The sequence below is a fragment of the Ostrea edulis genome, chromosome 8 (genome assembly GCF_947568905.1).
Source record: "Ostrea edulis chromosome 8, xbOstEdul1.1, whole genome shotgun sequence".
NCBI lineage: Eukaryota > Metazoa > Mollusca > Bivalvia > Ostreida > Ostreidae > Ostrea > Ostrea edulis.
Window position 1 is genome coordinate 63,889,090 of NC_079171.1, and position 26,567 is coordinate 63,915,656.

The 26,567-nt window shown below is 37.0% G+C and overlaps 2 protein-coding genes across 2 annotated transcripts in view; one reads left to right on the forward strand and one right to left on the reverse strand.

Annotated features, from left to right (window-relative positions):
* The first annotated feature begins 7,845 nt into the window (after nt 1-7,845).
* LOC125663442 (uncharacterized PE-PGRS family protein PE_PGRS46-like) lies at nt 7,846-12,327 on the forward strand. The gene is made up of 2 exons (XM_048895724.2): nt 7,846-10,018; nt 11,789-12,327. Exons 1-2 carry the CDS (start codon nt 7,846-7,848, stop codon nt 12,325-12,327), a joined length of 2,712 nt encoding a protein of 903 aa, XP_048751681.2.
* Nucleotides 12,328-15,296: 2,969 nt separating this feature from the next.
* Nucleotides 15,297-26,567, reverse strand: part of LOC125663443 (uncharacterized) — a 13,493-nt gene continuing 2,222 nt past the window's right edge. The window contains exons 2-3 of the mRNA XM_048895725.2: nt 25,401-25,443; nt 15,297-22,306 (exon numbers count right to left, since the gene is read on the reverse strand). Of these exons, the coding sequence (XP_048751682.2) occupies nt 17,178-22,306; nt 25,401-25,443 (5,172 nt within the window). The 3' untranslated portion in view covers nt 15,297-17,177. The remainder of the gene's footprint in view (nt 22,307-25,400; nt 25,444-26,567) is intronic.

Below are 26,567 nucleotides of genomic sequence, written 5' to 3' on the forward strand. Positions count from 1 at the left end.
TGGTTCTTTTCATGCCGAATTTTCTCGAAATATACGTTGTGTCGAATGCTGTGTTGTTTTATATTTTATACCAGTTGTTAGACCGTTCTTTACATACTAATTTGACTACAGATTACTCCGTTTACCTGATCAACATATAGGGCTCTCAGCGGGTGTAACCGGTCAACAGGAGAGGCTTACTCCTCCAAGGCACCTGATCCCACCTCTGGTGTGTCCAGGGGTCCGTGTTTGTCTGATCCCACCTCTGGTGTGTCCAGGAGTCCATGTTTGTCTGATCCCACCTCTGGTGTGTCCAGGGGTCCGTGTTTGTCTTATCCCACCTCTGGTGTGTCCAGGAGTCCATGTTTGTCTGATCCCACCTCTGGTGTGTCCAGGGGTCCGTGTTTGTCTGATCCCACCTCTGGTGTGTCCAGGAGTCCATGTTTGTCTTATCCCACCTCTGGTGTGTCCAGGGGTCCGTGTTTATCTGATCCCACCTCTGGTGTGTCCAGGGGTCCGTGTTTGTCCATCCCTTAATTTTGCATTCAACTTACGATAATAAAACCACTTCTAATAAAAGTAAGTGTTGCCGTAAATATAAATGTGAAGGCATACAACAGGTCTGCTAATAACATGGGGGTATCTTGACGATGGAAAGACGCGGTCATTTCTGTATAAATGTGAAGGCATACAACAGGTCTGTTTATAACATGGGGGTATCTTGACGATGGAAAGACGCGGTCATTTCTGTATAATTTCACCGAGATTTACAAATCACTCATGTTCCCGTGATTCGTGTATCCCCACAATACATGTACAGACGATAAATTGACATATTCATCATATTCATGAGGGTGTCGTTGTTGTCCCCGTCTCCGCCACTCTTAAAACACTCCAAGCAGAGATTCTTCGCGTTACAGAACTGGTTAAAACCAGTATCATGTAGACTGCACCAGTTGTTTTTGCTCAGTCATTTTAAAACGCTTAACAAATTTCAGGGAATCATAGATAATTATTTTGATCCTTATCATTCATTTATTAACATCACCTGACAATATTACATATGATTAAAAAAATGAAATAGCACCCCCCCCCCCTCCAAATAAAAAACATACAAAAAACTAATAACGGAAACACAAATATCACGACATCAACCAAAAAAAAAAAAAATAAATAAATGAAAATAAACAAATGAAGTGTAATAAAATGAAATGAAATAAAATAAAAATAGAAATATAATAAAAAAAAAACAATAACCAAAAAAAAAAAAAAAAAAAAAAAAAAAGAAAAGGAAGAGTAATGAAATAAACCGAAAAAAAAATAAAAATCTAAAACAAAAATTAAAAAAACCCCAAAAATATACGAAACAAAAATAACACGAAACAATGTACTGACAAATTGATATTTATGTACATCAGCGCTTTTCATGTTATCAACCGCATATATATCCACACACACCAAAAAAAAAAAAAAGAAGAAAGCAAATAAAAAAAGAAAGAAAAGGAAAAAAAAGGAGAGAAAATAATCACTCAACGTTAAAATGAAACAGCCCATATTAATATAAAACAGCAGTAAAACTGTGAAGAAACTACACGGATGTTTCCCGCGTGTCCTTTCTATAAATACAAAGTGAAAACCTCGGTCGATTGAACACCACATCCGTCTACTAGTAACGGCGACAGCTCATAAAACATACAATAATACTGTTATACATATTCATCAGGTCATTATAAAACGATGTCATTTATTGGTCAGTGAGAATTTATTTGCATAATCAGTAAGCAATAAATGTTCCCATTTTGTTAGTAGATCTGTCATCACGATCGGCTTGTTTACTCATGGAACCAATTAACAGGCCAATCTGACAATTAATTAAGACAATTAATTAAATGCGTCCTTATGACTTCTAATTTCGGAAACTAACGGGTTTATATTAGAAATCTCGTGGCCTATTTGTTTATTTTTTTCGTCGATGAATTTTCGAGCACAACTGAGAATACTCGTCGTGTGATTATTGTAAAAGTTTACAAAGGGTTCCAAATAAATGAATCATGACAGTTTATTTGTTAAAACTCACAAGTCTGCTTTTTTGTATATATATTTATTGTTGACCACTGTTGAAAAACATGAGGAAAAGAAATAATCAAATTTAATTAAAACTGTTTCATTGTTCAAATGTACAATGCATCGATTCTGATATTTTCTGCATTTTTATTACTATATAACTTTGCAGAATATTGTTTTGAACGTGAATAGAGAAATAGTTGAAAGAAGTAAAAAAAAAAAAAAAAAAAAAAAAAAGATGATGTACTTAACAGAATTTGTTGGGTGTAAAACTTATACAGTACCAATTTTGATGCACCAGATGCGCATTTCGACAAATAATGTCTATTCAGTGTGATGTTCAAGCCGATATATTAGAAATACGAAATAACAATAAATTGTAAGAACTAAAAAAAAAAAAAAATAATAAAAATCCGGAGCGCTAAAGACTGAAGACAAATTTGTCTAAGGATAAGAGCTATGTATGAGGGAGAGATACTCCTTAATTTTGAAATGAATTTCCAAAGTTTATCACAGCAATTAAATATACATCCGTATTTTTAAGCTAGTAACGAAGTACTTTGCTACCGGGCTGTAGAGACCCTCGGGGACTATATAGAATTCATTTCATTCGTAAGACACAATACATGTATTCGCATTCGTGAAAATATAAAAACAATCTTCACTCGCGCGTGGAATATATTCTATATCCATTAATAAAATATTGAATATTCTTCATAGATTGCAGAAATAACGAATTGCAACCACGGCGTAAAGGAAAGAGATTATATAGAATTAAAATTGATATTTCATTTTTTTTTAAAATGGAGTTAAAAATGAACTATTTCCAAAAATCAAATGTATATACCACTGTTGCCAATTTCGTAAAAGATATATATTTACTTTTTTCAGAATTTTCATAGAATAAAGGATATAAACATATTGGTTAAAAATGAAGATTCAGGAAACTATTGTATTCCTTTTCAATTTTGCATTGTTTTCAATGTCATGTTACTTTAACACCACATTCCCAGAATTCCATGACATAAAATTCGATTCCACGCACTCCAACCATAAGAGAGAGAGAGAGAGAGAGAGAGAGAGAGAGAGAGAGAGAGAGACAAAGAGAGAAATCAGGATATGGGGCTCACGGCGGGTGTGACCGGTCAACAGGGGATGCTTACTCCTCCTAGGCACCTGATCCCACCTCTGGTGTGTCCAGGGGTCCGTGTTTGCCCAACTATCTAATTTGTATTGCTTGTAGGAGTTATGAGATTGATCACTGTTCGTTATCTTCACCTTGCATTATAACTACTCAATATATCTATTGTTTGTTGCGCGTGCTGGTGGCATAGTGGTTTGGAATAACGAACATCTAGTTGGAGAAAAAGCGGTAAATGATTGACAAGAGTTGTGCAATCTGTGGTGTGTATTTCACATGCTGGGTTTCATTTCATCCGTGACCTTTGACGTCCTTAAGGAGGAATAACACAAGAGCAAATTTTAGGAGGATTAACACATCAGAGAAATTTGATGTGGATACAAAGTGGAAATATTTACCAATGTGTTTTGAAATTGGAAACTTTCAAATTTACTTTATTTTGTCAAGATATGCAGTTTTAGCTGAACGTAATCTGAAAAAAATTAAACCCCTGCCGGACGCGAAACCGCCATCTGTAGGTCAACATTGGACCCGTTAACCGAACGAGCTACCCAACTAGTCAATCTACAGATCAGCAGTCGACACGTTAACCGAACGAGCTACCCAACTAGTCAATCAAATTTAAAAGGAATATACAGAATGAGATATTGCTAATATTTATATTTTTCTTTCATGTTTTAAAAGAAATCAGCCATTATAACGATGAAGTATACATCTCCTTAAATTATGAAACTATCCATGGTGCAAAAACTTTATGAGAGATATGTAACTGTTACGTTAGAAACGAGACCGGGGAGTATGAGCCGATATATACATACACCGAGATGACTCACGTGTAACGATGAACGATGTACTGTTCGTTTGTAAGAATATATAGAGTACTAATTACATGTACACATTAATGGGGACCATAAATACAGACATTCATGGCGGAAGAGACACATACGACAGACCGGAAGCTTCTCCGTCTCGTGCCGTACAGCGCCATCATGATGGTAGATCGGCGATGACTCACCGGTAACTTCGGATCCCTCTATCACTGAATGTAAACGTCCGTACAGCCATCGGTGGCTCATAATATGACATGATTAATATACAAATAATTACTGTTAATATCAAATTTATTAACTAACGCGCGATATAGGTGTCCGGTAAGAACCAGCGGACAACAGGTGCGTGCAACTATTGCTTTCTATGTATTTGTTTACCTATCTGTTTATTCCACCGAAATTAGGTCTTAATATTCACATTCGCTGTCTTAAGTTTGTAAAAATGGGATTAAACTCGGTATATAATTTAGTTGGAAATTACTTTCATTACACACACACACACACACACACACACACACACACACACACACTGAATAATTATATGAAATATATAATATCATGTAAAATTATGATAATTATCAAAATGAAAATTTCCTGTATACTGACTCGATTTTACTGAAAATCATTAAGGAAAATTTCCAGTAACAGTGGCATGTATTTTATCGTGTAGCAATTACAAGTATCCACATTTGATTTCATGTTGCTTTTAAAAGTGAAAGCAGAATATTGGAAATTAACATTTAGACACACGTTATAAAGTGCACTGATTTTGAAATAATGCTAACCTCTTATAAATTACAAGGTTTATGCATAAAAAACTGTGTATATAACATTGGTGTCTAACATTAATCTGAGAAAATAAAAATAACTACAAACAAATATCTACAGTGTTCCGGGGAATACTTATTCATGACCTCCACTAAAAAGGTCAAAACAAACAAAAACAGAAAAACAAAACAGTGCAAACAACCTAAACAGCTATTTCATGAGGGAAATATTATTTTTGTACTTGTACAGCTATTTCATGAGGGAAATATTATTTTTGTACTTGTACAGCTATTTCATGAGGGAAATATTATTTTTGTACTTGTACAGCTATTTCATGAGGGGAATATTATTTTTGTACTTGTACAGCTCTTTTGGAATAAAAGGTATACATACTGGTTATTTTGTTTTTCATATTTCAGTCTGATTGTTTTTATCTGTTGAATGAACATTCTGGAATAGGATCTAACCCCTTCCCATATAAAAACCAAATACCAAAATAAAAAAACAAAATAATAATAAAAAAAAAACCCCACACACAACCGCCCTACAAAAATCATAAATATATATATATTCAAAAAAGAAAACAAGAAAAAAAAAAACCCAAAATATAAAAACCACCATCAAAATCATGATATTTACATCAGTGAGTATAGAAACGTTAACAAAAAACAAAACACAACTCCCCCCCCCCCCCCCCCCAAACAAACCAACGTTGATGGACGTAACCAAAAGTCAATATTGATAAATATCACTAAAAGTCAATATTGATAGATATCATTAAAAGTCAATATTGATAGATATCACTAAAAGTCAATATTGATATATATTACACTGAAAGTCAATATTAATTGACATCACACTAAAAGTCAATATTGATAGACATCACACAAAAAGTCAATATTGACGGAAATTACTATAAAGTCAATATCAATAGACATCATACTAAAAGTCAGTATTGATATACATCACACTAAAAGTCAATATTGATAGATATTACTAAAAGTCAATATTGATAGATATCACACTGAAAGTCAATATTGATAGATATCACACTAAAAGTCAATATTGATAGATATCACACTAAAAGTCAATATCGACGGATATTACCATATAGTAAACATTGATAGACATTACTTCTTCACTATATTCTCATGTAAACTGAATCAGTGTCTTATATGCATATATATAACTTAAAACAATTTTCACTAAAAAAAATATTTAAGCAATAAAAAACAAAAATACTGAAGATAGAGAAAAAAAATTGACAAAATTTAAACGACATGCTATATTCTGGTAAGATTGTAAAACGAATTTCCAACACTGTATCGCTTGACTCATGCTATGCTAATGTTGTATTGGACGCGTGCTATAGTAATGTTGTATAACGAGACTCTAAAGCTTGACGCGTGCTTTAGTAATGCGCATGCTGTATTACGTTATATAGTTTGACTCGTGCATCAGATATTCCCCTGACAATGTGAGAATCGCGCTGACAGATGTTGAGCTTGACTCGTGGTATAATAGTATGGTATAACGATATTATAGCAGTAGTTTGGCTCGTGCTTCAGATATTGCCCTGACAATGTGAGAATCGCGCTGACAGGTGTAGAACTGCTGCCTCTCGCTTCACACCGTCTCCTGCGAGGTGTGTATACACACACGTCATGGCCTGACCGTTACCACACACCAGGTCATTAACTCTGCGGGTCAGGCTATAAAGTCCCCAGGGGCCGCAGAGACAGGCCGCAGTGGCGGGAATCGGCTCAGATGTGCGGACAATCTACACAGTAACCATGAACGTGAGGAATTTTATCTGTTTAGTCCTCAGCGCGACTTTGGTTTCTGGGTATGCTAATTACCGCTTACGGCCGGTCCGCAGATCCGTGTACCAACAGTATATTAATAAATACCGAGGATATTCCGGGTATCAGCGGCAGAGACCGTATGCCAGATCCCTTGGACAATTCTTTGGGAGAGATGTTTATCTTCAAAGGTCATTGCCTCGTTATCGAAATGGTTATCAAAAAGGAGACCGATATTACCGCAAAGGGGTGAGTCTTTTTCGAACAATTTGAAGAGTATTAACACCGACTAGGATCTATGTAGATAGAAAGGTTAAAAATGCAACATTTGTTCTGAGTTTACCTCTTAGTTTGATAAATAGTTATGATATTTGTTGTTTGACTGTTTTTGTCAATTTTATTTAACGTTCCGTATTTACCATTATCACCTGCATATGCTGTTTATATCTCTCAAATGATTCTGTACGCAAGAGCTTGTTCTGCGTATGATTACTTTTTAAATCGAGGCAGGCTACTGACAAATAAGTTGATGTTACAGGGGTTTCAACAGTCTCGTTTAAAGTCAGCATTTCGCAAATTCTTTGTTACGATCTAGTATGCCAAAACAACCTGTCATTGGGTCAAACATTGTCTGACATGTTTCATACCAATTGTTAGGCCGTTCTTGGCACACAGATTCTGACTACGGATTGTTCCATGTACCTGATTAAACTATAGGGCTCACGGCGGGTGTGACCAGTCGACAGGGGATGCTTACTTCTCCTAGGCATCTGATCATACCTTTGGTATATCCAGGGGTTTGTGCTTGCCCAACTCTATATTTTGTGTTCCTTATAGGAGTTATGAGATTGATCACTGTTCGATATCTCCACTTTTTCATATCTTAAAAACATAAACGCTATATCAAAGAAGCATTAAAGAACATTATTCTATCTTTCAGTCAGTAGGGATCGGGATCAGACCGATTCCTATCCAGAGAATCCCTCTCCAACTTCGTCCATCCCAAGTCCGTTCTTTCAGGCCAAGCCCGACCCGATGCAAGAAATACGAAACTTTGGTTTGTTCCCCAGTTGCATACCATAAAAGTTCAGGAAAATGCTTCAGCATATGCAGAAACGGAAAGCCATGTTATAAACCCTGTTCATGCAAGTGTCTCCCCTATACAAGAGTGAATTTGAGATCTGTAGGGAAAAGCAATTTACTTCCGCTAGGGAAAAAGCCGGCCATACCTTTCTGTGACAAAACTCATCGTCTTAGATGCATGGCTCGCGAGTATTCTTTGGCCTCAGATGTTCTGTGTATCAGCGCCTGCGCAGATGGAATATGTCCTATGTCATGCAACTGCCAATGTGTTGCTGATAAACTATTTAATGGTTTTCGTTCTGGAGGATCCCAAAAAGGGACAAAAGGGTTTGGAAGAAGTCGGGGCTTTCCAGGTGAATTTAGAGGGGACCGTGGAAATTTTTGGGTCGGTCGAAGGGGTGAACCTGGTGGTATGATTCAGGGAAATGGTGGATTTCCGAACAATGACAATATGGGGTTTATTTCTGGACAAGGTGGACGCCGTGGAGGATTTGATATTATTGACAATGGTGTCGATACAAGACGATTTAGACAACCATCAATTAGAAGGGAAATTGGTTTTGACTTAGATGGAGTTAATGGTCGGGGATCTATGATACCAGGTTCGTTTGGAGGCGGAATAGGCGTCAGAAATGGAGGAAGAGACCTTGGGGGAGTAGGATTTGAAAATGGGATAGATTTTGGAAACAGATTAGGAACCCAAGGGGGATTAGGTGTAGGTGGAAATGGTGGGCTTGGAGGAGGTGCAGGTGCACTAAGTGTAGATGGTGCTTTTGGAGGAGGTGCATTAGGTGTAGGTGGAAATGGTGCATTTGGAGGAGGTGCAGGTGCATTAGGTGTAAGTGGAAATGGTGCACTTGGAGGAGGTGCAGGTGCATTAGGTGTAGGTGGAAATGGTGCACTTGGAGGAGGTGCAGGTGCGCTTGGTGTAGATGGTGCTTTTGGAGCAGGTGCAGGTGCATTAGGTGTACGTGGTGCTTTTGAAGGAGGTGCAGGTGCACTAGGTGGAGGACGAGGTGGAAATGGTTTCGGAAATGGAATAGATGATAGAAGTGCATTAGGACTTAACGGTGGAACAGGAATTAGAGGTGACTTTTTAGGGGCATTTCCAAACGACGTTGGTTTGGGAATCTCAAACGATGTGGCTGGAACGGACAGAGATTTTCGTCTCTTTCCAAGCAATGCACAGGTAGGATTAGGACTGGATTCGAACGTTCCATTGGATTTCTCACAATTACAGAATATAGACCGACTGGATATTCCTCTTGACGGTTCCCAAGGAATTCCAGATTTACTGGAGCCTGAATTGTCGTTAATGGATTCTATACCAGATCTTAATGGACCAGAACTAATTGACCCAGGACTTGAAGCTAATGGTGGTGGGGGATTTATCGGAGTAGATGCTCCAGGTGTTGGGCCTGTGGGCTTAGATCCGACAGCTCTTCAAGAACTGGGTGGTCTAGTAGGAGGCCCTTTTGATCCGATTATGGATGTAGGGCCAGGGGCAGGGGGAGGGGGAGCACCACCCAAGCCAAAAAAAGAAAGCAAAAAACCCAAAAAAGTAACGGAAACTGTCGACATTAAAGTGGATGTCATAAAGAAAGGAAGTCCAAAAGGTAAAGGCGATAAAACAAACGGAAACGGTAAAAAACCAGACAGATCACTACCAGGAACAGGACCCAACACTCCAGCTGGGATTCCGACAGGAGCACAAAATTCAAATGTGGGATTACGTCCAGGGGACATTGTCGATCCTTCATTTTTTCTAGGTGGCGCTGGTGGAGGAAAAAGAGACGGTATGTTGGACGGAGGATTACTAGATTCAGCGAATGGTGGCCTACAAGGTGGCATGACGGGAAATCAAGGCTCGGGGCCACCGATAGGAATTCTGGTAGATGGACCCTCATCAGGAGGATTTATGAGTAACACAGGCACTGATGGTTTTCCAGGTGGATTTGGAGGTGGTCGACAAGGCGGTCGTGGCATTGATGGTTTTGCAGGAAATCGTGATTCTCAAAATGGGCCTTTTGATCGCCTTGCATTAGACACTTTACCAGGGGGTGGTGATCAAGGTAAAGGTCATTCAGGATTTAACAATGGACAAGGAAACTTTGACCCTCAAGGAAGAGGCCATTCTGGACAAAGTAACTTTGACCCGCAAGGAAATGGTCATCCTGGGACCATAGGATTTAACAACGGACAAGGAAACTTTGATTCTCAAGCAGGTCAAACAGGGCACATGGATGGTTTTGGATTAGATGCCTTTCCTGCTGGTGGTTCAGATGCCGTTGGCTCTGGACACATGGGTGGAAGAGGGCCCGATGGCGGTGGTCAAATGTTCGATCCAAATGGTACGTAAAGCCAGAATTCGAATAATAATTTGGTACTAATAATGAAGTAATAATAATTAAGATCATAATGAGGCTTAACTAAATTTTTGTGTGTCTCCCCCAGCAACTCCCAAAATGTTATTTCAATAAATGCTATTTTTTATTTTCAAAGCATGAAACTACTTACATATTTCATTTCTTGACTTTAAAATTGGTATAATGCCTATCTAAAAGAGAGGAAAAACCCATTTGAATGACTTTATGATATTCTCCACTAGATATGTGTTCAGTTCTTACACGGGGGAGGGAGGGGGGGGGGGGGCAGAGGGGCACAGGGAAGTTGATCTGGAGCTGAAAAAAGGGTCATCCTTGTGTCTGTGACATAATGGTGGTACTTGATGCATATTCTAAAACTTTACTACCAAACATTATCAATGTACCAAGAATACACATTGTTTGGCCGTTCTTTACTCACCGATTTGGACTATGGATTACTCCGTTTATCATATCACGGCGGATATGACCGGTCAATAGGGGATGCTGACTCTTCCTAGGCACCTAGTCTCACTTCTGGTTGTACAGGGGTCCGTGTTTGCACTACATTTAATTTTGTATTCTTTGTGGTATTTATGAAATTAATCCCTGTTCGTTATTTTCACTTTTTTTAAACAAACTACTAAGAATATACGATATGAATTCAAAATAAAGTTTATATTAAAATATAAATATTAATATTAATCTTAGAAATATATACATGTATTTTACGATAAAATGTGAAATTTCAAGTACAGCATTTCATAATTCAAGTATGATAATTTCAAAGATGATATTTTTGTTATTCAGATGTACAATTTCACAATTCAGAATGGAATGAGTGTTTCCGCCTTCGCATTTCATGATTTCCTATTAAAATACATGTAGGCAAGTCATCAAACTATACGTGAGGAGGGCCTAACATATTTTGTAGCAATAATTTACACGAGGAAGGTCATTGTCCAATTTTCATGGAAAGTAAATATTCCAAGTTTGCATTTCGCTTGGTGACCACGGCACACCTCTCTGGATGATAAATATCCGATTTGTTTCTTTCTTTTTAATGAGCAATTCGTTATTTCTCGTCTATAACTGTAATGTGTCGTGTTTGTCTGTACTCTGAACTAAACAGCCATAAAATGTGTCATAAACGTGTTCGCTTCGTTCGCGATATATTTATGACCCCGGAACTGTTTTCCCAAACGCTGCTCTATAATTTTATGCCCGCCTGTCTAGTTTTGTTATCAGATGTCTTGGTCACACATACATATAATAAGAAAGATCTTCATCTTTTCATGCTTTTGTTTTTCACCCATAGTGAGATAGGTGTAATACTCCCCTTTCAACATTATTCGGTGTAAAACTTATACGGTACCAATTTTGATGCACCAGATGCGCATTTCGACAAATACTGTCTCTTCCGTGATGCTCAAGCCGATCTGTGAAGATCATTATGAACTTTAAGTCTTATATCAAGTATTTCTGATCCTTTTCCCTTCATTTCTTGGAAACTAAATCATTAATCCTTTGATATTGGTTATTATTATCATTGCATTATTTATTTATCAATGTATTGTTTATAGATTTACAACTCTCTTTGATATTGGGTATTATTATCATTGCATTATTTATTTATTCACATATTGTTTATATATTTATTTCTTCAGGTATTGTTTATATATTTACAACTCTCTTTGATATTGGGTATTATCATCATTGCATTATTTATTTATTCACGTATTCTTTATATATTTACAGCTCTCTTTGAACCTATTATACAATCTGGAACAGGATTCAACGATCAGATGACATTCATAGATCCCACGCAGCCTAATAATGGACCCGGTAGTGAAATTTCCTTCATGTCCGATTCTCAAAATGGCGCTGGTTCCGTTTCCGGAGGAAATATTAATCTTGATCTGTCCTCTCTGCTGGGTAGTCTTGATTTGACTGGCATATCCAGTGGCGGAAACGGACAAGGCACTGGTGAAAATGGACCTGCTGGTGGAGTTATTGGACTTGCCGACATGGCAGGAGGAATTCAGGGTGACGTAGGGGGAGGTGCTATCGGTGTCAACAGCGGAAGTGGAAAAGAAACAATGGACTCTTGTTTAACGCGAGGCGAGCAACTCTGGTGTGACGTCAGATCTTCTTGGGGAGGTACCCCTGGAGTTCAGGGATGGTGTAACTCAAACTGCCAAAAAGGCGCGTGTAATTTCGAGAGATGTGCCTGTTCTTGCATATCTAATGCGGAGTATGACTTTCGGATGAATTCCTCAGGATCTAAAAAATTCTAAGAATAACATTTGATTTTGTGCCATCTACAAAAAGTTTATTTTGAAGATTTTTTTTTCATGTTTGCGAATGTTTATATCGAGGTTATATACTCCATTTTTATCCAGAGTTATCTTTCCTGTGTAAAGCACAAAATGGTTGATCTTATGCACGAAATCGCATACCGGTTCATAAGATTTGAAGTGAGCCTTAGCAATAACGCACATTCATGTTCTCCAATGGATCTGATTTGAAGCTATTAACAGTTAATTGGTCTGTGTGATGTCCTGATTTGAAGTCATTAACAGTCTGTTGATCTGTGTATTATGAATGAAAATCTCACAGGTCAACGTCACACAGTACCACACAGAGGTATCACACACACACACACACACACACACACACACACACACACACACACACACACACACACACACACACACACACACACACACACACACACACACAGGCCGTTTATAGAAGAAAAACTTCACCTTCGCAAACAAATGATTATTTATTTGATCGTCCGGGAATTGTTTTTCTGACCGTCTTTTATTCTTTTAATAGACGCTGATTGATATAAAATAATCAGATAAAGAGTTCGTGATAAATTGATTTCATGATACTTGTAGTCTGGACACATTTATATACTGATCTTGTTTTCTTCAATATTTTTATTGCACGACAGTGGTTTGAAAGAATTATCGGGTGTATTTGTGCGTGTTCTTCGTCATTGTGATTTTTGCCCGTTTCGAAGAAAATATATGGGGTTTTCTTACAAAACGATACCAGCAAATGACTACAGAAAGATAATAACTAAGTAAAGGAATTCAACTGCCAACACTAAACTCAACTAGCGTATGTAAAAGATATTTAATTTCTGTTGTGGAGTTTGAATGGAGATAGACAGGGAAATGACTATCTCCAGTTTCGTTCTAATTGTATATTACTGTCTGGGGACTTTTTCCTTCAATAGAACAGAACAATGAAAACAATGAAAATGCTGATCTAAATTATTCTTTGACACAAGTCCGCATTTTGAATATTTCTAGCAAAAAGGATAATGATTACTATTATATGCAGGTGCTTGACTTTACAGAAAAAAGGAATATTTATCTAAGATCAAGATTTGATGTCTTATGGCCGTCATCGAGTAAAATGATGTCAGACATGTTTCATATCTCTGCACAAAGACTTTGACTACGGATTACTCCGTTTACCCGATCGATATATAGGACTCACGGTGAATGTGACCGGTCAACAGAGGGTGCTTACTCCTCCTAGGCACCTGATCCCATCTCTGGTCTCTTGAGGGGACCGTTTTTGTCCTCTCTTGTCCTACTCTTAAATTTGTACTCTTTACAGAAAATTATAAGATTGATAACTGTTCGTTTTCTTCACCTTTTGATACACGTGATTATACAGATAACACTGTCAGACGACTGTTTTATCATCTGTGAATTTTACTGATTCCCAGGAACGGAGATATTCAGTCGCCTTAAATAAACCATAAAAGAAAACCGGATAAAAAAACCAATGCTTTAATGGCCATAATAATGTAGTATGTATTAATCTGCATGCTGTTTTTCTTTATCAAATCTCACATAAAATATACAAAAAAATATAGCCGACGGACGTGAGCACTCTACGTTTCCGTTTTATGCGAATGTCAGTTTTCTTGTTGATGTTGTTATATCATTGTGATTATTGATAACATAATAAAACAAAACTAAGGAAAAAACAACATACGTGTATATTTGTTTGGGTTTTGGTTATTATCATTTCTTTATTCATCTAAACAGGGAGTTGCTTTTAGAATTGTCCAATGAATTGTATCCCTATATGTAGCGTTGAGAATTGAACTATGATAGATTGATAAGTTTCAATACCTTAAATTTAAAATACAAACTGTTTCAAGAAATCTTTCATTTTAGAATTGAAATGTTATGTTGGAGAATATGTATTTAGATATATACCCCAAAAGAATGTCCCAGTCATCCGAAATAATTCTTTAAAAAGGTTTCCGTGTTTTTATTATGTATATGTCCTTCACATGATATACATTAACCGTATGTATTAAATAGGGGTGGATCCAGATAATTTTCTAATGGGAGAGTTGAGACCCAAGTGTGTACGTTTTCCACCCTCGAAGGGTAGGTGGTTTAATGCCCCCCCCCCATTGGCAAAAAAAACAAAACAATTTTCGTTAAAGATATACAATTAAAGGTGAGTGGGGTAGGGTGGGGGCGCAACCCCCGTTATCTCTCTCTAGATCCACCACTGCTAAATAAGAACAGAGTTTTCTACTGCAGTGAAAAATGACAAATTTTCAAACTTCAAAAGACAACACAGGAATGCCGATGACTGAGGATTTAGACTAGTTTGACCTGAAACAATTTATCATCTCGTATCAGTCTCGTCTTTGATCCTTGTTCTCGCTTTTGGTAATAAATCTGTCACGACCGTGTTAATAATAAAGTCACCACTAGGGGCAGACAGCCCACCTGTCAAATAAAATGATTATTCTGTGAAGATAAAAGTGCAATGTACGCGTGGTCAACTTTATGCAAATATTAATTTAATTACATTTATGAGATTTTTCAAAGGATTGACAATGTATCTTCCTCAATCAATCAAAAAAAGAAAAAGAAGAAGAAACAAAATAGATTTAAAAAACGCTTGCCTCTAAATCACAATTTTGTTTTGGAGATGTACGTTTATATTTTTGTCTTTCCGACACGCATTGTTAGGTCATTCTTTAGATATTGACTTTGACTGCGGATTACTCCGTTTACCTGATCAAGAGATAGGACTCACGGCGGGTGTGACCGATCGACAGGAGATGCTTACACCTCCTAAGCGCCTGAATCCACCTCTTCCTTTTCTAATCTCTATAGAATTCGTGAGGTTAATCATTGATCGTTATCTTTTTCACGCATGGTCGCACGTGGTCTTACATTTAAAACAAGAATAGAGAACACAAACAATTTGATTTCCATTTATTAAGCAAAATATGATACTACTGTCCGATCGGTAAAAATAGAACTCCTGAATAATGCAATCAACATTTCAGATATTTGAACATGGAACAGTTTTAATTTTGCATCCCTGAACAGATACACATAGTGGCAGGTGAAGGCTTTGTATTTGGTATGTAGACAATTTACAAAGAAAAATAGGTTACACATTTTGTACATCCGTGTTCCTGTAATACACTGACTAAATCCGAATATTTTGGTGAACAACCTATACTGTTAAAATCCATCAGTAAACCCGAATACTTTGGCGAACAACTGATACTGCTAATTCCGTCAGTAAGGTAGCAGGGGACAGTTTCGCACTATAGGCCCGATCAACTTTTTCAAAAAATGGAATTACCCCGTATTTGAAGTGATATTACATGTGTAAAAATGTATACAATAATTTTAGGATGCATGTCAAATGTAGCTGAGTGCTTAGTAAAAATGTTGATATACAACATGTAGGTGTCACCATGATTCCTAGCATATAGATGGGTGCAAATACGAAACTAAGACACGTGGTCAGTTGCTGAAGAAATTCCGGTGAAAACATGCAGGGTCTAGCAAAAGGTCTGTAGCTGTGAGGGAAGGTGGATGGCCCCATATGAGAGGTAGATTTTTGAGAAGGGCAGATAGGGTTCTTGATTGTGCACAGTGTCTAAATCCCCATGTTTGGTACTTTGATGGTGTGATGGTGGTGCGGATTAGCCCAAATGAGGGAAAATCAAAGCAAAAAAGGGGAACCTGCTCAGAGCATGTTTTGTGCACCAGCACCAGTATTTATAGATTACATGTAATTTAGGGTCATGATTTATTAACTACACTAATATGAAATACAAGTATTGACATAAAAGGGAAATATGATTTTTCATTAGTCTGTCATAATCTGTCTTTGGTGTATACCCCCTATCCACATGTTTCAAAACCAAAGAAACTGTCCCTTGCCACCTAAACTCGAATATTTTGGCGAATAACTGAATTCCATCAGTAAACCCGAATACTTGGGCGAACAACTGATACTGATAATCCCATCACTGAATACGTTTGGCGAACTGATACTATCTTTAGTCTGACGGATGAAACAGAATATTGCACGAAAACTGTAACTTGTTACGGATCCCTTTGTATTTTCAAATGACAAAAATGTTACAACCAAAATCAACAGAAAATAATATCGTGATGATTCACGACAGAAAACTACCCGCGAAATAAAAAAGGGTACATAAACAGAATTAACACAAATCATCGATAACAAATAATATTAATCTATCATCACCATGGTAACTAGACAACTGAATAACAACCAGATGACTTAAAATATTTATATAAATGTAAGTTCACCTCTCTCTCTCTCTCTCCCTCTCTCTCTCTCTCTATTATGCATGTTGAACATTTCTGTTAGAAATAACATAATATATACAATAGGTTATTTTCAGAAATTTTCTACAATTGATCTTTTTTTCGTCAGAACTAAAATTCTTTCATTTTCATAGAAATTTAGTCTCAACCCTTGACCGGTGTCAACTCTGGTCAGAGGAATGAAATAAAATTATATAGAGGAGTATCATAATGTCAACCGATCACGAAAACAGATATCATTCTCAGTGATAGGGTATTAACTTCAGTGGTTTTAAAATGGAAATTTCTGCCACATTTCGGTGTCTAGTTTATATCTATCTACACCGTGATTCAGCATTCCAAAATAACCATAGAATTATATGCAGGTACCTCATGGAGAAAAAACCCAACAACAACAACAGAGATCCACGTAACCCCCCCCCCCAAAAAAACGAGACAATTCTGTTCTACAGTGATCGTATAATGTTCTAGATCTTGATATAACATTAAACCCCTCAGTCTGCCGCCTCTCCGCCTCCTGCATGCCCCTGCCATTGATTTCGGCGAGAAAATGCCATGTTCCAATTCCCGTTTCCGCGCCAGTTATTCCACTGACTGTTAGGTCCGCCCCAGGGACCACCTGCGCCTCCATTATTCCATTGGTTCCAGTTCGGTGACTGCCCATTCCATGGGGGATTGTTTGGTCTGTTATTCCAGTTCCCGTTCTGCCAGGGGGCGTTACTGCCCCAATTGTTTCCATTATTCGGATTATTGTTCCAGTTATTTCCATTATTCCAGTTATTATTTCCATTGTTATTCCAATTATTATTATTTCCATTGTTATCATTACCATTATCATTGTTATTCCAATTATTATTTCCATTGTTATTCCAATTATTTCCATTGTTATTATTTCCATTGTTATTCCAATTATTTCCATTGTTATTATTACCATTGTTATTCCAGCTATTTCCATTGTTATTCCAATTGTTATTATTTCCATTGTTATTCCAGTTATTATTATTTCCATTGTTATTCCAGTTATTTCCATTGGCATGGTTGTTGTTATTCCCGTTGTTATTTGAAGGTGGCACCGTTGTCTGTACGTCTTCCGCTTCTACCTCCTCTTCGGGTGGCGGGCTAGGTGTCGTCACCGGAGCCATTCTCCGAAGTTTCTCCTCTATCATGCCCTCTATGGAACGCAACAAGAACTGTACATCCATAGAGTTCTTCAGCTCTGGATTCTGCCCATTATTTTCATTTTTCGTTTTATCATTCTGCCCATTCTGAAACTTTACAGTCTCGCCATTCTGGACACTATTCCTCTGAGGTTGAGGATTTGAATTTGCCTTCAGAGATGTGTAGATTTCGTTTAATGTTGTTTGAATTTTGGTGGATTTAGAGTTCCCTCCCCTTGTCAAAATGGAAGCCATGTCTTCTCCATTAGAATGATCAAACGAGGAATGCAATTTCCGGTCGCACGAACAACTACATACAGTATCTACACAAGACCCCTGTAAACATTTGGCCAAACACCAGGTTCCTATAGATTTAACGACATCAAAAGGCGCCATTCCCACACAAGTAAAATCGGCAGATGAAGGATCACATTTTGAATTTCCACTTTGATTTGCCTGTGGGACGATGCTGATTTTACTAACGCCATCTTGATTTGTGTGAATTTCCATTCGGAATTCCTCGCTTGGTTTCACAGTAGTGGTTGTAGTAACGTCCTCTGCCTCTACCTCCTCCGTTATCGGAGCTCTTTCGGTCACCTTCTTTTCCTTGAACAACGGAGAGTGCTGGAGATTTGAGTCCAGATTAATTCTAATTACCTGGTTGGGTGAAGATGCTTTTTTCTGCACGAGACTATCCCAGAATGAAGTTTGTACTTTCCCACCCGTGTTTAGGATGATATTCTTTATCTGATTGTCGGCAACCTTCTCTAGTTTTGTCACGTCTTCCCATTTTCTGCTGTGATCATTCGTTTTGTGCAGATATTGGTTTCCCTGAGGAGCGATGAATGATGTCTGTTTAGGTGGCATTGTCACAGGGATTCCCTCGGAGTGATTGGCTGATGCAGAATCTGTATTTTGAATGGCGTTACGTTGATCGGGCGATTCAATTTTTGAGACTTGGTTAGTACTTATGTAATTGTTTGATTCCAGAGCAGGCTTAGCAGCAGTGACCATTCCATTTAAAGAAAAGGGAATATTTGCATGACCGTTGTTACTTAAGGCACTTGTAATGACATGCACGTTTGGTTGCTTGACATTTGTCTGTTTGTGTGTTTGTGGTGATAGCGGTCCTAGTTGTGCTTGAAATGACGGTGTAGCAGACACTAGTTGAGTCGCCATCTGATTTAAGTTCTTCCGATGTGTAGGTTTGTTTAGTATAAAGTTTGAATCGTCATTTACAAAACCTCTTGGAATTGCCAGCGAAGGAGCATCATGAAATAGTGCATTATTCAATGCCACTGGATGGTTTTCTCTCTGATCGTTTGAAACACGGTGTCCTCTGACATGAATGGAGTTTCCTATCACACCATTATTCATCAAGGACTCTTTCGCTAATCGTAAAAGACTGTTTGACTGGGGAACAAAATTTGGAGTTTGAGATTGGAACTGTTGAAGATTCTGTAGAACATTTCCTTCTTCATTTTGGATGGTAAATTTTGCTTTGGTAGGTGGTAACGTCGGAAGAGTTCTACGATGGAAATCCAGTATTGGGCCCTGTTGATTGCTTTGTGACGTCATCGACTGATGTAGACCTCGAGACATCCGATTTAATGGAACTTGAAAGTGAAGTTTATTTATCTGTTCAAGTTCTGCTATAGACTTTGGCGTTGGTGGCTTTCGTCGTGGTGTGTTTATTTTTTGTTCTGCTCCAGCATTCACAGATTTCGTAGTTTGTCTGATTTTACTGGTCTGAGCAAACTCGTTTTGGGAATGCATATTTTGATGAGGTAGTTGCCCTTGATAAACAATGGGTGTTTCTCTGATATAGTTGGCTGTCTCTATGTTTGATAGATTATCGACATTATCGTCCTTTCCAGTATGGCTTGTTACCTGGTATTTCTGGTGGTTAGCTTGGCGACTAGAGGAAACCTGAGACCCGCGAAACACGGGTATGTTGTTTGGTTGAGTTTTATGAACTTGAACGCGGATGTAAGCATCGCTTTGCGGTTTTTTAAAAGGCACAAACACCTGAGATTGTTGATTGTTTACAATAATGTGACCCTTTACGTGTGAATGGTTCACACTGTTTTGAAATTGTTCCAATTTGTAGGGAAATGTTACTTCCGGTTTCACAACTCGTGATGTATGGACTGGAGTCGTCAATTTTTCTGGTTTATGTTCAACTATCTTGGGAGACTCTTCTCCAGCTTGTGACTGCTTCGGCAAATGGAATTCGAGCTTAACGTTTTGAGGCACCCCAGAACTTTTTAATACATGCATAATTGTTTTAATGTGAGATGATATCCCCATGGCGGGACTATTCGTGCTTGGAGAAGATGTAGTAGATGGAATATTTTCAAATCCCACCTTCCCTCTTAAAGATGATGATTGATGCACCACGCCCTCTGGCGGTGTTGGTGCCGTCGTTGCAGCTGCTGACGTGGTTGTAGATGACGTGGTACTGGGGCTCGGAAGATCGGGAGGATCTGTTGTATCACCGAACATCAGCTCTTGCATGAATGCAGGCATGCCTGCTTGCATCGGATAACCCATGCTATTTATAATTCCATGAAAACCATGTGTTGCCGCAGGAACGTGTCTTATCGGATGAGCACCCGTCTGACCGGAGACGCCGTTTTGGTGTTGCATCTGGTTCTGCTGAATCATTGTTTGATGACCAATGAATTCAGATGTGGATGGTGGTATGAGATTATTGACAATGTTTAAATCCTGGCGGTGTGGGAGCAGATGAGATGATTGATGATTCGGTCCTATGTGTTGATTGGTCGGGTGAAGTCTCGCCGAATGCTCGACAGCAGCCGGAACATTCACATTATGTCCCGGTTGTTGATGTTGCTCTGTTGCTCCGTTAATTAATCTTTCCAGAGTCTTGTATTCCGAGAATGTAAGCACTTTCTTTAGCTTTTCAAGACCAAGACGAACATAAGGTGTTTGAGGAGAATGCGATTCACGTTGACGATTTTGAGACAAAAGATTCATTACAGCGTGTTGTTCCTCAGGAAGAAGATGATTTTGCACGATGTTCGCTATTTTGTCTATATCGCCAGTAGGAAAAGCCTCTGCGTTATTCTCCTGGGGACCTGTCTGTGTATCTAATGACGCCTGAGCCGCCGGAAGTCCCAATGGGCCGGTGTCTTTTCCTAATATTACATGTCTTATGAATATGAAATCGTCACCAGTCAATAAGTTATGAAGTTTTCCCATGAGGTGATTAATATCTGTATTAATTTTTATTTGTCCACCTCCTTCTATCTCTCCAAGAACTCGAATTAGAACCAATTGTTCGGCTTTACTCAATCCCTTTTCGAGCGATAGTAAAACACTTTCAAGTCTGGAATGAACTGGATCAACCTGCTGGGGGTTCCCAGTGTGTGAAGTTGTTTCTGTATGTTTTACATTCATCATTTTCTCACTTGACCTCATGGTTTCGTTTCTCTTCTCCTTTGTGATTGGTTGCATACGATCACGTGTTATTTGATTTGCCTTCGATTGCAGTGACTGAAGACGATGAAGGAGATGTTGTTCGATGTTCTGAAGACGAACAAATTCTGCATTTGATTGAGCACTGGGTGCATTGTTCCTCTCATTTCTGTTCCGCAGCCTCTGTAGAAGCGCATTTTGTATTCTCTGGAGGTCTGTCTTCACCTGTAAAATATCACTCCTAGTTCTGTGGAGGAGGGACTCTCGGGAAGACAAAACGTGTGCCACTGAGGGCGTTGTTGGCAGTAATGTGGTTCTTTCTAGATTAGCCAGTTCTTGTATGAGTTGTCTGTCCTTGTCCTGCAGAGTGTTCACGATCCCGTTGTCGGTAGTTAATCTTGCTGTTGGTGAAGTTGTCGTCTGCAGTAAGGTAATTAGTTTCTGTTCCTCTTCTCGAAGCTGTGTCACTAAACCCTCCGACTTTGACGCACGCGCTGTGGGCCTTATCGTTGATGTGATCGAGACCGGTCGTAGAGTAGTTTTTAGTGTTGACGTTGTAGGGCTAAAAGTTGCTGAACTTGTGCTGAATGTTGATGTCAAAGGTGACATCACACGTGAAGTCGACAAACTGCTCGTTCTTTGAGTTTGTGACGTTGTTAGTAGCTGCCCCGATAAGTACTGCTTTATCAATCGAAACATGTGAATGACATCATTTCTTGAAAGCGCCCTCTGTCGACTGCTTCTTCTACGGACCAATTCCGGAACTCTATTTCGATCTCTAGTTATTGTGTATCGGCTAAGATTTGTACGCCTGCGTAAGAGTCTCGACAAGTCTCTTCGTAATTTCTCCAGACCTCGGCGTTGTCTTCGCGATAACAAGGACGGGTCACTCGGAAAGGAGTCTACGATATTGAGGCCTTGTGAGGAGGAGATGGTCTGAACTCTTCTTCTACCACCCCCGTCTTCTAAAAAAACGAGGATCCGCCTCCCATCATTCGTCTGCACAACTTCAAAAGGTCTGCCACCTTAAAAAAAGACAAGGATACATCTATCAATTTATCTATCTATCTACTTATTTACCTATCTCCTCATGTATCAATCTACCTATTTTCCTTATCCTACATGAAATTCTAACGTCAAATTAACAGCGATTTTCTTATCTTGAATTGTCATGCATTTCTTTACCCTTGACACAAATAACGTTAAACAATTTACGTTTGATTTAACGCTTTAGAAATAAAATGAACGTTAGATTAATGTTGATTCAATATTAAAATTCATTTCACATGAAATGTACGTTAGGCACAGTTGGTGGTGTAGGGTTGCCAAATGAAAAAGGTGATCGCAGTTTTCTCCAGTTTTATATGTTGCTTCTAATTATCCACTGGTAATATCAGTACAAAGATATATTTTTATACACTGGTAATATCAGTACAAAGATATCAAATTATATACTGGTAATATCAGTACAATACAAAGATATCTAATTATACACTGGTAATATGAGTACAAAGATATCTAATTATACACTGGTAGTATCAGTACAAAGATATCTAATTATACACTGGCAATATCAGTACAAAGATATCAAATTATATACTGGTAATATCAGTACAATACAAAGATATCTAATTATACACTGGTAATATGAGTACAAAGATATCTAATTATACACTGGTAGTATCAGTACAAAGATATCTAATTATACACTGGTAATATGAGTACAAATATATCTAATTATACACTAGTAATATCAGTACAAAGATATCTAATTATACACTGGTAATATCAGTACAAAGATATCTAATTATACACTGGTAATATCAGTACCAAGATATCTAATTATACACTGGTAATGTCAGTACAAAGATATCTAAATATACACTGGTAATATCAGTACAAAGATATCTAATGATACACTGGTAATATCAGTACAATACAAAGATATCTAATTATCCACTGGTAATATCAGTACAAAGATATCTAATTATAAACGGGTAATATCAGTACAATACAAAGGTATCTAATTATCCACTGGTAATATCAGTACAAAGATCTCTAATTATACACTGGTAATGTCAGTACAAAGATATCTAATTATACACTGTTAACATCAGTACAAAGATATCTAATTATACACTGGTAATATCAGTACAGTACAAAGATATCTAATTATACACTGGTAATATCAGTACACAGACATCTAATCATACACTGGTAATATAAGTACACAGATATCTAATTATACACTAGAAATATCAGTACACCGATATCTAATTATACACAGGTAATATCAGTACAAAGATATCTAATTATACACGGGTAATATCAGTACAAAGATATCTAATTATACACTGGTAATGTGAGTACACAGATATCTAATTATACACTGGTAATATCAGTACAAAGATATCTAATTATACACTGGTAATATCAGTACACAGATATCTAATTATACACAGGTAATATCAGTACAAAGATATCTAATTATACACTGGTAATATCAGTACAAAGATATCTAATTATACACTGGTAATATCAGTACAATGCAAAGATATCTAATTATACATTGGTAATATCAGTACACAGATATCTAATTATACACAGGTAATATCAGTACAAAGATATATAATTATACACTGGTAATATCAGTACCAAGATATCTAATTATACACTGGTAACATCAGTACACAGATATCTAATTATACACTGGTAATATCAGTACAAAGATATATAATTATACACTGGTAATATCAGTACACCGATATCTAATTATACACGGGTAATATCAGTACAATACAAAGATATCTATTTATACACTGGTAATATTAGTACAATACAAAGATATCTAATTATACACGGGTAATATCAATACAAAGATATCTAATTATATACTGGTAATATCAGTACAAAGATATCTAATTATACACTGGTAATATCTGTACAAAGATATCTAATTATACACTGGTAATATCAGTACACAGATATCTAATTATACACGGGTAATATCAGTACACAGATATCTAATTATACACTGGTAATATCAGTACATCGATATCTAATTATACACGGGTAATATCAGTACAATACAAAGATATCTAATTATACACGGGTAATATCAATACAAAAATATCTAATTATACACGGGTAATATCAGTACAAAGATATCTAATTATACACGGGTAATATCAGTACAATGCAAAGATATTTAATTATACACGGGTAATATCAATACAAAGATATCTAATTATACACGGGTAATATCAGTACAAAGATATCTAATTATACACTGGTAATATCAGTACATCGATATCTAATTATACACGGGTAATATCAGTACAATACAAAGATATCTAATTATACACGGGTAATATCAATACAAAAATATCTAATTATACACGGGTAATATCAGTACAAAGATATCTAATTATACACGGGTAATATCAGTACAATGCAAAGATATTTAATTATACACGGGTAATATCAATACAAAGATATCTAATTATACACTGGTAATATCAGTACAAAGATATCTAATTATACACTGGTAATATCTGTACATCGATATCTAATTATACACGGGTAATATCAGTACAATACAAAGATATCTAATTATACACGGGTAATATCAATACAAAAATATCTAATTATACACGGGTAATATCAATACAAAAATATCTAATTATACACTGGTAATATCAGTACAATGCAAAGATATTTAATTATACACGGGTAATATCAATACAAAGATATCTAATTATACACTGGTAATATCAATACAAAGATATCTAATTATATACTGGTAATATCACTACAAAGATATCTAATTATACACTGGTGATATAACTACAAAGATATCTAATTATACACTGGTGATATCAGTACAAAGATATCTAATTATACACTGGTAATATCAGTACAAAGATATCTAATTATACACTGGTAATTTAGTACACCGATATCTAATTATACAGAGGTAATATCAGAACGATACAATAATTTGAAATTCATTTGGTTGTTTTGAATATTCCCAGAAAAATGTTATTGAATGAAAGTTAAGCCGAAAAGCGTAAACTATTTTTTTCATAAACTTTCTACAGATATCTAACAGACACTGACCTGCAATGATTCTGTCTGTTGTGGATGTGGGTCTTTGGTTTCTCTGTTTTTAAAAAAAAATGTACGAATTTTAGATTAGATGAGAAAAAAAAAAATGAAAAAAATTTAAATTTTCACTTTCTTTATTGCAGAAGACATACATATCTGATAGGATAGTTTGTAACATATTATAGTTGTACATTATTTTTAAAGTAGTCAAAATGGACGGTTAGTTCAAGATCACAAAATTCAAAAGAAAGCGTCCATCTTTATTCATTTTTAGCTTATTTTTATCTACTTTGTCAAAATAAACCATGTTTATAAAAGAAAAGACAGCCTTTCCTTCAGATGGATAGAAATTAATGTAATTATCATATTCAAAACTTGAGTGTTTCATCTCGTTATTAATGAGCAGTTAATTAATTAATTGTTTAATGTGTTTCTGTCCTCGGTTGAGGGGGTCCTTTTAATCGGTCTGACAAGTGTAAATGATTCATAAGTTTTGTACGTAGTATCTAAAATCCTCTCAAGCCAATAAACAGCGCAACCAACCCCCCAACCCCATAAACTCCGAATTTCTAACACAGCTGAAGAAAACCTCATTATTCCAGACAATTCTAGAATTCAATAAAAACATTTTCAGTAACAACTGATATATAAATGCCTAGATTAATAAATGAATTATATTGTTTAATTAAAACTGTTTATAAGTAATATTTCTATTACGTATGCAAGGTGAAGATAACGAACAGTGATCAATCTCATAACTCCTATAAGCAATACAAAATAGATAGTTGGGCAAACACGGACCCCTGGACACACCAGAGGTGGGATCAGGTGCCTAGGAGGAGTAAGCATACCCTATTAACCGGTCACACCCGCCGTGAGCCCTATATCCTGATCAGGTAAACGGAGTTATCCGCAGTCAAAATCAGTGTGCTAAGAACGGCTTAACAATCTGTATGAAACACGTCAGACAGCATGTGAGATTTTGTAGGGGTGGGGTACTATAGATTCTGTAGGGGTGGGGTGATATAGATTCTGGTAGGAGTGGGGTGCTATAGATTCTGTAGGGGTGGGGTACTATAGATTCTGTAGGGGTGGGGTACTATAGATTCTGTAGGGGTGGGGTACTATAGATTCTGGTAGGAGTGGGGTGCTATAGATTCTGTAGGGGTGGGGTGATAT